The 12,522-nt window shown below is 40.3% G+C and overlaps 1 protein-coding gene across 1 annotated transcript in view; it reads left to right on the forward strand.

The window, feature by feature from the left end:
• Positions 1-9,204, forward strand: part of hs3st4 (heparan sulfate (glucosamine) 3-O-sulfotransferase 4) — a 94,772-nt gene extending 85,568 nt beyond the window's left edge. The window contains exon 2 of the mRNA XM_074656050.1: positions 302-9,204. Coding sequence (XP_074512151.1) covers positions 302-956 — 655 coding nt within the window. The 3' untranslated portion in view covers positions 957-9,204. The remainder of the gene's footprint in view (positions 1-301) is intronic.
• The last annotated feature ends 3,318 nt before the right edge of the window (positions 9,205-12,522 follow it).

A 12,522-nucleotide genomic window follows, 5' to 3' on the forward strand; every position in this document is an offset into this window, starting at 1 on the left:
GATGGAGTCAATTAAGCAATGAGCATACTTGCTTGCCTGCCGTTTCATCTTCTTTCTTTTATCTCTTGCATATTACTCCATGGGTGTAATTAGCTGTATGTTTCTCCTCACAACATAATGTCCAGTGATAATAACAGCTATTTTCACTTGTAATTTCAAATAATGTACTGCTTAATAAATGTACCAAATTTGCTTGCGCTGTGTCCTTGGGTATTTCATTTGCACTGCAAGAGGTGTTGAGAATAATACCGTGCTAAGCTGCTTTTTCTCTCTCTTTCTCTTCCCCTGTTTGTGCTCCCAGAGACCTGATGCCTTCAACGCTGGAAGGACAGATCACCATGGAGAAGACGCCCAGCTACTTTGTGACTAACCATGCCCCAAAGCGCATCCACTCCATGGCCAGAGACATCAAGCTTATTATCGTGGTGCGTAATCCCGTCACTAGAGCCATTTCAGACTACACGCAGACTTTATCCAAGAAACCAGAGATCCCCACCTTCGAGGTTCTGGCTTTTAAGAACCGGACGCTGGGTCTCATAGACGCCTCGTGGAGCGCGTTGCGTATAGGAATATATGCGCTCCATTTGGAGAGCTGGATGCAGTATTTCCCGCTGTCCCAAATGCACTTTGTCAGCGGGGAGAGGCTCATCGTGGATCCCGCGGGCGAGATGGCCAAAGTGCAGGACTTCTTGGGACTCAAACGGATCGTCACAGACAAACACTTTTACTTCAATAAAACGAAAGGTTTTCCGTGTCTGAAGAAGCCGGAGGACAGCAGCACGCCCAGATGCCTCGGCAAGTCTAAAGGGAGAACTCACCCGAAAATCGACCCGGACGTGATTCGGCGGCTGCACAAGTTCTACAAACCCTTTAACATGATGTTCTACCAAATGACCGGCCAGAACTTTGAATGGGAGCTGGCGGAGGACAGTGAAGCTCGCAGCTCTCAGGACTAGCAGACTGCGGCACGGCGCAGCGCAGCCACACCACCAGCCTTCTTCAATAAAACTACTATTGTCCTCGCTTCGTCTTCAGAGAGAGTGCTTGAGCACGCCAATCAATCATGGCTGTCTTTGCAGTGTCTGTATCCATTAGCAAGAGTTTACTGACATGCTTTTTCTCTCTCCCTTCAATACTAATGTTGTTGATGATGGCAAATTATTATTGTATATACTAAACATAAAAATATATTTATATTTGTGAAAAGGAGATGATTTATTCCTTTTTGTTTTTAAAAAGCATAGAGCTGATATAAAAATCATGTTGACTATGGCAATGCATGCGATAAGTTAAGTGTCCTTACCTCATGAGCCCCAAGGCTAAACTCTGTCTGTTTCTTCTCCCTTTACTTTCCTGCAGTTTGTTGCCCTCACGCCCACTCACCAGCATCCAGTACAAAAAAGATATTCTATTTCAATGGCTAAGGCCATGAAGTGCTCTGTATTCTGTCTTTTCACGCTGCCCTGCTGCTTTAGAAGAGAGAGAAAAGAGAACAATGATAGACACATAGTACAATAATCCTCTGACACGCGCTCATCTTTTCAGTTGTCCGTATTTGGAGTGGAGACAATCCTGTTTTTTTGTCAGTCTAAGTTTACCAAAGTGTTAATTTACTCAGTGTTCTGGTTTGCTCTGCACTTCATTAGATCGCACACATATTCAATGAGAGAGCTGATGTACAGTGGCCATCATTCAATAATTGGATTGTTTTCACTGCATAGTTGAACATTAGCATACTGATGGCCATGCACTCAGATGCGGCGCAGTATCAGTGATTTTGGCATAATTTGACAAATGAATCCATGCACTACAAATATCAAGGGTTAGCTGCGGATCAAACAATTCTGCATCTTGACAAAAACAATTTCCCTGTCGCCGAAACATCAGTTAACTCTCGACTGTTTGCCTCGTGACCCTCCTCTTGTCGCAGTAATACATGTCAAAGAGGACCGAGCAGAAGTTTGTTAACAAACATCTGCTGCGGTCTTCTGTCGTTAGAGATTAATGGCGTGTTAAATAAACCGCCGCCGCTGGAACAATGTCAATGTCAGAGAGAATTTGCTGTCAAGGAAAAAAACACATACATGCCCAGGTAAATTACCAAGCCATTACTGTATGTACTTAACTTGAATGAGATGATGTGTGGCAGGGAAATGTGCTGTAATCAGAGGCTTACTTGTGAACAGCAGGACTAACGGGGCGGATGTTTGTGTGGAAAATAACAGGGTTTTGCTGTGAAATGCTCCTTTACTCATGCAAATGAAATAACAACACTGACCCATCATATTTTTCTTTATTCTTATTTTTTTATTTTGCATAACTCGCTGTGCGTCTGTCTGTTGTCTCTGGACTATTCATCAATTGAGACAATCAATACAGCCAATGAGTCAATAAATACAGTCTGCTACACATCACTGGGTGCTACAGCTATGATGCATTGCTCTGTTAATCCTCCCTGTTCCCTGGCTATGGATGGCTGGATTGGTTCCCTCTCCGCGGACCTCTCTGTCACCCTGGGGAGGCCGGCACCAGCAGCTACTTACACAGAGCAATTGATTCAATCAAAGTAAGCACTATACTGCCCTTTGTAGCGCCAAGCCTGAACACTTACCTCGGAGTATCACTATCCCAGAGTCACAACTTCCACTTTGAGGCTTTTTCTGTGCAGCCATCTCTCAGTGCTTTCTTGACAATATTTCTTTCTCTCTGCACTTTTACCTCCTGTCTCTCTCTCTCTCTCTCCACACACACGTCATCCTCTGAGCCAATACGGCGCGGCGGGAAGCCGTTTCACAAAAGGCACAGTGCTCTGTATAGCCTGAAGGTAACTGCATGCTAATCATACATTTAAAAAAAAAAAAGGGGACATATGAAAAACTCACTTTTCAGTGCTTCTGCACGTACATTTGGCAACCCTGTCTCCTGCAAAATTACATTCCCATACAACTAAAGTGCATTCCTCAATTTCATTTCGAGGAAATGTATGTATTTTCTCCTGGCTTGATCACAGTTTTAAACACGTGGTTAACATTGTGAATTAAAACAAATCAAAACTACCTAGTTTGGTTTAGTAAAAAAAATCATCATGGTTTGGCGTAAAATGACTGACATGAATTCAAATAAGTGACCGTTGACTTTTGGTTTCACATTGGACACAAACACCGGTCTCCTGGGTGAAAGTCCTGTGTTTGCTTGCCCCATCCACCCACCTGACCTCCTCCCTATGTGGACTTCCTTAGACTATGGGCCTTTCTTAAACCACTTCTATCAACCCACAAACTGCGAAATAAGACAACCCAGTCAGTTTTTTTTGTGGGCTGTGATTCAACTACCTTTGCAAAGGTGTTACATATTTTTCTCTCAAGCCAATCAGAGCAGGAGAGGGTCTTAAAGAGACAGACAATAAAACTGAGCGTTTCAGACAGGGTGGTGAATACAGGTATATTTGTGTGTTTTTTGAACATTAGGAGCATGTATGCATGTTCTAGTAGAAACCCAAAATACAAGTATAAGAACCTGAAAACGAGTGTGCTATGTCCCCTTTAAGTAAAGCCTTTTATCATTATTTATTTATCTATTCACGTGTTTCCCCCCAAGCTTTAGAACACATATAATCCACCTTCCGCACCAGACAGTCCCTCCTACTCAGTGTAGAGACTCTCAAAGAAATCCACAGAAGGCACCCTACAGTGTTATTAGGACAGATGAGGACTCCATTTTCCCATCTATGAATATGCACTCCTGCTGTCATTTGCATTTCCAGGATCACACACAAGCATGAGGGAATTCCTCTCCGAAGTTGAAACTTGGATCCAACCTCTCATTAACAGCAACACACACACACACACACACCTTCTTTCTTTTGTACCCCTTGCTTGTTTTAGGTACAGGCGGAGTACTGTGATACATCCTGGGAGAGTTGCGACACATGAAAGGCATGCTAAGCTGTCCTTCATGTGTTCCTCCCGGTGGGGGTCATGCTGCGCAGTGTGGTTCATCGGCATCAAGTAAAGGAGACTGTGATGATAGACGAGCATCGCCTGCTCATCAAACTGTCACTGCTCGAGTGCCGTCATTTCAAAATGAAGTACAAATTCATATTTGTCAGTCATTACTGACAATTTGGCAAAAGAAACAGTAATTCATGGCATGAAAAAGCTACCTGTACCTGTATGCACCTTGAAAAGAGTTGCAGCTTGTGTGCCTATTTCGGTTTGAGAGGCTGTAATCTGTTTACGAGAGGTGCTTTAAAGTGTTTTCTGTTATATGATCTATAATTATATAGTGCTGTAGGGCATAATGAAAGGGTACAGCAAAAATAAGCTCAGTTTGGACCAAACCGGTGTGAATAGTTTGGCTGTAGAAACATAAATGTTTGCAGAAGTAGTTGTTACAGAAACACTGGTGAGCTTGGCAGGAAAACACAAGACAGTCTGGCAGCGACCGATTGAAAGTGGAGTGGTATAAATACTGAGGGACTAATGAAAGAACGGGCTGCAGGTGAGGAGCTGGGCAGGGAAGACCAGGTGAGGGGAATGAGCCGATCGCATGGCCTGAGAAAGTGGCAGCACCTGAATCAACAGGAGATTTCGTAATAAAGCAGAACCAGATCAAAACAAACTTAAAGGCTATGTTCAGACTTCGTATGTGGTCTTAAAGCAGATACAGGTCAGATTTTTTACAATGCAACCTCGGAATTCAAGTGACTTTTTTACGTCATCCATACACACCTCTGCACAGAAGTAGCAGTCATCATTTTCAGCTGGAGAATATGTTCAAGCACCAGAGCATCATAAAATACACTTCAGTCTCCTAAAAATTACATTCCCATACAACAAAACTTCATTATGGATTACGTTTCGAGGGAAATCTATTTTGTTGCAGATTACGTTTGTTTTTGAGGTATCACAAATACGTTTCCTACCATAGTCCACGAAAATCCGCATAGGGAGGAGGCTGGGATGGATAGGCATTTCAAACAAACACAGGACTTTGAGCCAGGAGGCCAGTGTTCGTGTCCTGTTTGAAACTAAAAGTCAATGGTCACTTATTTAGATTTTGTCTTACTAAAACTAACAAAGTAGTTTTGTTGAATTTTTTGTTTTGTTTCAATTTACAACGTTAACCATGTGTTTAAAACTGTGACCGTAATCTTGGACAAAAAATGTTTCCCTCAAAACGTAATTGAGAATGCCGTTTATCTGTATGGGAATGTAATTTTGAGACAGGGTTGCTTCATTCAAACTCAACAGAAACAAAATAAAACTCACCAAAGCCATCTTGGTTAGTCTTTCTCCATTGATCCAGCAATCACAAACTCTGGTTTGGTCAAAATAAACTACAAATTCAGAGAGTTGGAAGTGAAAATGTGCCGGGGTCTACACACTGTGTTTTCTAGCTGTCTCTCTCTCTGCCTGCTGAGCAGTTGATCACTGAGCAGCGTCTCTCTTGTTCTTCGGAGGCAGATCATTACATTAACAAAATAAAATGACAGCCAATTGACCATTATTTTTTATCATGTGCTCACGAATTGCCTGGCTTCCACTGCAGATCAACTTATAAATTAAACTGTAAACGTTGACTTCATTGGCCTCCGTGTTAACTTTAGTACGACAACGCACCAAGGAGTGTCGGGGGTTAGGTTATGACAGCCCGTTCGCACGAAAAGGTGTATGAATGCCAAGATATTGTGCAAGGCATTTAGCGTGCAATAAGTACGCCTTTCTTGATTTATTATTTTTACGTATTTTTCTTAATTTAAGCCCAACCATGATGCTTTTCCTAAACCTAACTAAGTGGTTTTCTTGCCTAAACCTAATTGTGGACGTTTGCGTGGCGTAAAAATGACTCCCGAAAAGGCTAAAATGTGTACTCATGACACACATAATGTCCGTGTAATGTCGTGGTATTTATACACTTTCCCGTGAGACCGGGTTTGTGGTACCGTGGAAGTACCGAGAGTAGAGAGTTGGTGGAATTTGGATTGTATTTGGACAGTCGTGAAGTCTCCATTACTACCAACGGATTAGTTTTTCACTTCATTTGAGTGAATGATTAACAGCTGTGTAAAGAAGCATAATAGTGTCAACTTCTACAACTAACTAATCACCTTCTTTCAATGCCTACTGATATCCAAAATCCTAGAAGACAGATGCGTGTTGTGATGTTTTAGCAAAGGTTGGAAATTCACTAAAAAAGACAAAACACAATAAAAAACAATGTGTTAATGTTAACACACAGTGAAGGTTTCTCAACAGCTGTGAGTCACTCCAAAACAAATAACCACAAAATGAAATAAGCTGAAAACAAGATGCAACTGTACACTCTCCCATCGCGCTCGTTTTGCTCATCCGTAATGAAATCATTCTTTTATCCATACTGCAATTGTATCTGCATGGAAATGTTCCCAAGGTGGCTTACTCACTCATTTCATTTAGCTGCCGCCCATGCACAACAATCTTATTGATCACCAAATTAAGGATTAAGCACAATCCCCGCCTCGCTTTTTTCTTTATTTCAATATATCTTTGTCTTCAGGTGTATACGGCGGGGTAAAAGGGGGGTCAGGAAATGAGGACAATGCATCCACTTGTTACCAAGGACAACGTGTACATTGGTGACTGAACATATTGAGATTCACAACAAGACAAGACACAAGACTCCTCAATTCCCCTACCGCTAAATTTTCCATGAAGCATAAATTTATTTAGGTGGTGCCCTGCTTTGTGGAGTGTAAATGATATTCTGCCCCATTTCAGAGCTGGAACTATGAGTGAAGTTTCTGTAACAATAACCATTACAAAGTTCCCAACAGCAATGAAAATATTTTTTTAATGTCTTCAATCACACATGGTTCCTATACTGTATATCCTCAGGTCAACAGTTCCTGCCATTTCCACAGACCAGAGTCAGAACCAGAAGTAATCACTTCATCTGCTGCTGCATCCTGAATCAGGAATGTCCTCTTCAAACCACCTCAGGAGAGGAAGAGCATCCTCTCATGAATCTTCACTCAAAGCCTCTCTGCTCTGTGCTGTTGGGGGTGATTTTCCATCCCCACCGCACCACCACTCTCTGATTCCTGCCTTGTGTCACACACACAGGACTGCATGCAATCTTTACAGTGACTACAATTTGAGTCATCTTGTGTGTTTTAGCCCTGAATACCTAAATACCTATTTGAGCTCTCTGATCTGAATCATTACAACTGCAGATATTGAGGATATAAACAAAGAAATAAGAGATATATGACTTTATGAAATAAAGAGAAAGTGTTAAAAAATGGATAAAATATATGAAGATACGCTGGCAGCCAGCAGGTAATAGACCTAGAAGCACGACACATAGACAAAAGGTACAAGTGAGAGTCTTTACTTGGCAAAAACACAATGTAGTTTAGAGGTAACTGTCCAGAGAAGACAGACAAGGGTGCCAAAAACACAAAGCAGAGACCAGAAGCAAGGTCTAGGAATCTACTCAGATTGCTGAGATGCTACTGAGATTTACTAAAACAGTAAAGAGAAACTGGAACAAAAAAAAGACTAAATACACAAGGGAGGAAGGGTGATTAGGAACAGGTGAACCTGATTACGGCGGGATTGGTAATCACACTCGCAGGAAACACATGAGATGAGTATACCCAAATAAAACAGGATATAATAACTGAAAACTGGAATCAAAGAAAACCGATTTAACAAAAAACATCAATTTGATTACCAGCAATTTTGCAGAAATACAGGCTGCAGAAAAGTCCAGCACAATTATCAATTGCTACTAAGCTATTTTTGACCCTCCCTGTGTTGTTTACTGTCAACTATCTTTCCTGTGTTCTGTTACTTAATGAGATGCTGTGTGTTCAGTGTGAAGGTTTTGTGGGATGTTTAAAAGGTCCGCTTGAGCAAAGATGATTTCAAAAAGCAAAAACAAAAAAAATGCCACGCAGCGTCACAGTTATCATCTAATCACCAATTAAACACTAATCACTCCAAGATAAACCTGTTGATAATGCAGACCAATAAATGAGGCATACATAATTAATGTACGTTTAATGAATTCGGCAGAAAATCGCATTGGCTCCCCGAACTGTGCTATGATAATGTGCAGTAATCCAGTTGCAACTGAATAATATTAAACCCAGTAGTCCCCACCACATCTCCTTTATTAATACGTACCATAACAACAACAACAACAACTCTCTCTCACACAAACACACACACACACACACAGAGAAGCTGGATCTGCTGCTCTGACTTCACTTTTTAAGACAATTCACATGCATGACTAGTTAAAGCTGGCATGTTCAGTCCCATTTTGACATTGTCGCATCCTGATATCATCACGACTTAAAGGTTAATTCAGCCACTAGATGTCACATTCTCCCTCCCCCGTTCCATTGCATTCACTTCACAACAAGTCGTTGCCAGGCACTCACCGTCAATCTCAGCCATTTATCTGCTTTTTCCACACTAACTGACGACCCAGATTGTTGGCTACTGTTGACTCACAAGTCTTGTTAGAAGTGGGAACCAAAGGTCATCTTCCACTGAAATAAACAAAACATTAATTTTGGACCCGCCAACATTTTTTAAATAATCAATTCACAATCATGAATCTTTTATTTAGCACCTTAGATTAAAAAATACTTGTCTATGTAAAAATGTTATCAATAAGACCTTCAAGTGGTAGAGAAGGAAGTGTAAAAAATAAAGGAAACATTTGCGATACAAACCAGTTTCCTCATTGCTTTTAGATAGTAAATGAGTTGTGTCATGGCCCAAAAATATCACTATATATCTTTCTATTTTTATGATTTTATTTGCATTATTATCTGCAACATAATTTTAAAAATATAACACTAAAATGTTATTAAAATATTTTACCAGAGGAGGAAAGTAATGCATACTTAGAAACAAATCAATTCACATTCTCATCACATTTTTCAGACTTTCTAACAATTTAGATGATCAATTATTTCTGTGTTTTGCTCTCCAAACAGGACATGTTTGACACTCGTGATGAAGAATAAAAATACAAAGAACAAATGAGATGCGGTGTGCAGCACAGAGAAAGAAACAGCATGTGTAAATCTGTGGTGTGATGCTCATTATTCTCTCCATGGATTAAGATAAAGCCTTGTTTTTGTACTGAAATGAAACGCTCAATGTCTCTGTGGGGAAAAGATGACAGATCAGTTTCTTATCCTCTGAAGAAATATTGAGGTACTTGATTCCTCCGCATGAAGCTGCATGTGACTTGGACATGCAAACAACAGGCAACTAGAGTGGACTGAACACATATATTTAATTTCCCCCACAGTCTGTAGGGAGAAACCGCTCTAGGCCCTACAGTAGGTACTTTTATCTGGTCCTCCAGGGACCAGAGTCCTGCAAATGTTTGATCCTCCTTGACAGTTAACAAGCCACACCTGGTCTGTATCTACTGTATTCAGCACCAAGTGGGGCACATTAACTATCAAGGAGGATCAGAATGAGGATCAGAAAACCTGGAGGATTCCAGCCCTCGAGGAGCAGAATTGAGTGTTTTGGCTGCAGGCCAACACAGGGGCTTGTCATGAAGCCCAGCACTATACTGCAGAAATGCTCTTCTAAAGGGACCCTCTGTCACCTTGAAGTGAAGGCCTTCGTACAGCAGAATACATAGTAGTAGTGTCTAGTTTTTTTAAAGGTCTTTAGAAAATACAATGTAGGAACAGAAACTCTGGTGAACTTGAAGGCTTGGCAACAGACAGCAGTAGTATAGAGGGGGTGCGTTTGCGCGTGCATGTGAAATGTGCGTGCACGTGAGCGTGCGCGTGCGTGTGTGCGCGCGCGCGTGCGTGTGTGTGTGTGGGGATACAGGTGAACCCTTGGTGACCCTGTTGACCTTTTTGTAACCCTAGGGCTGATGTTAATTATTGGTAGTTGTCCAAAGGTGTCTGCTGTATGTGTTATCAGTTGCTCCACAACAAAAAAGAAGACCCCATCCTGTGGATCCTGATGCAGATAAAAAATACAGGTGTATACCAATATGTGTCTTTATTACCGTATCATTAAAAGTTCAAACAAACCCCTGGTCCCTGTGACCAAATGTTTTTGCTTTTTGGTGTTTCCACAGAAGACCCATACTGTTGATCCTGAGTCAGATAAAAAAAAAAAGTCGGTTGTATCCAAGATGTTATCAGTTGCTCAGTAAACAAAAGAAGACCCCCTCCTGTGGATACTGGTTCAGTGAACAAAACACAGTTGTATCCCTATATGTGAACTCCGTTGTATCCAAGAGGTGTCTTTTTTTATTACAGTACTCATAAAAGATCAAGCAAACCCTGGTGTGCAGTGGTCAAAATGTTTATGGCTTTTGATGCTGTGGTGGTTGGTACTGTTTGCAGGCTATATCAGCATGGCTCCAGTACCCATATGTTTGTTTGTGAGAGGGTGTATGGATTAGCGTTGTTCGTAGTCGATATTAACATGTATCCAGGACAAATGGTGTGAGAAGGGAAGTATGTCATCTCCTTCATGTCATCTCCTAAAATTCTTTATGAGATGTATCTGTGAGAGGGGGTGGGGTATGGGGTGGTATTGTTTGTAATAGATATCGGCATGTATCCAGGGATAAATGGGGTGGATGTGAGTGGGATGGGGGTCATCTCTTGTATGCCATCTCCTAAAATTCTTTAGGAGATGTATCTGTGCTGTAATGATTTGTTAACATTTAAATTGGTAGATGTGTGTTAGTACACCACTAATTTTGCTTGTAGTCATCTCCCAAAAAAAAAAAAGCGGTGCAATGTCGGTAGAGTTACAATATAGTGGGTTTTTAAAAAAAAAAAAAAAAAAATGTATGTAGTGTGAATGGGGCAACCTCAAGGCCTGTCAACCATGCGTATTCATGAGATGTCACTAGCTCCATCTTTTACCTACACTTTGTGTATATAGTCAGCATTCAGCTGAGGTCGTGTTTACCAAACTTCACAACTTTTGAAGAGGACGCTTTTCCTAACGCCACTCTTGCATTTTGCACATTAGGTACAGTGTTCTTTTCTTTGGATGCTTCATTTTTGGCGTCTGTGAACATAGAGCTGATGTGACTTGCCAAAAAGCCCCAGTTTTGTCTCATCTGTCCAAAAGACATTCTCCAAGAAGCTTTGTGGCTTGTCAATATGCATTTTGGCATATTCCAGTCTCACTTTTTTATGATTTGGTGTCCTCCGGGGTTGTCTGCCATTAAGTCCACTTTGGCTCAAACAGGAGAAAATGGCTCATGGACTACTACTAAAACACTATGAATACTATAGAACTAACTAGCATTGTTAGAAAAATAATTATTAATGGGACAAATTTCTTGGGTATTTTAGCGTGCGATCAACTGCTTAAACACATCAGGCTGCTTGGAGATGGTCTTATAGCTTTTACCTTTAACATGCTTGTCTATAATTTTCTTTCTAATCTCCTGAGACAACTCTCTCCTTAGCTTTCTGTGGTCCATGTTCAGTGTGGTACACACCATGATACCAATGTTTAATGTGTCCCTATGGTCAAATTATTTTCAATCTTTTCTAGGGGTACCATCATTTTTGTCCAGGCCAGCTTCATTAGTTTGTTTTTTTAAATGATTCTGAACCAAAATTCAAAAACATTAGCTGATTTTCATTAGTTCATTTTCAATACATTTTTATTTATTATTACTTTTTTGTCAGTTTCAAGTTATTTCAGTGACCATTGTTTTTTTTTTATTCTTTCTTTAACGGAAGGGTACCAACAATTTTGACTATGTGTGTAGATACACACACACACACACACACACACACATACAGTATATACATATGTCTATATCCACACCCGCTTACATATAGATATCCACTTAGACACAGCCAATGTTTAATGTGCCCCTATGGTCAAATTATTTTCAATCTTTTCTAGGGGTACCATCATTTTTGTCCAGGCCAGCTTCATTAGTTTGTTTTTTTAAATGATTCTGAACCAAAATTCAAAAACATTAGCTGATTTTCATTAGTTCATTTTCAATAAATTTTTATTATTACTTTTTGTCAGTTTCAAGTTATTTCAGTGACCATTGTTTTTTTTTATTCTTTCTTTAACGGAAGGGTACCAACAATTTTGACTATGTGTGTAGATACACACACACACACATACAGTATATACATATGTCTATATCCACACCCGCTTACATATAGATATCCACTTAGACACATTCGCTTTACACAGTTATCTATTCTATTTTACAGACAAAAAAAAAAAAAAGGACATATTTACATCCCTTTAGTTGACCTTTTTGTCGACATTACTTATTAATTAATTTTGTTTAACTCCAATCCTCACCCTGACTCAAAGTAGCCCACCCATGATCAAAAATGATATTCTGTTCTTTTATTTCTATTAACATCCCTCTCAAGAACCCACTGATGTTTCAAAAACATTTTGAAATGTTCAGTGTTTAACTGTTGTCTTTTTATAGCTTTTAAATATAAATGCTTTCCCCATCGTAATGATGATGTTGTTCAGG

This window comes from Sebastes fasciatus, chromosome 13, assembly GCF_043250625.1.
Source record: "Sebastes fasciatus isolate fSebFas1 chromosome 13, fSebFas1.pri, whole genome shotgun sequence".
Classification (NCBI taxonomy): domain Eukaryota; kingdom Metazoa; phylum Chordata; class Actinopteri; order Perciformes; family Sebastidae; genus Sebastes; species Sebastes fasciatus.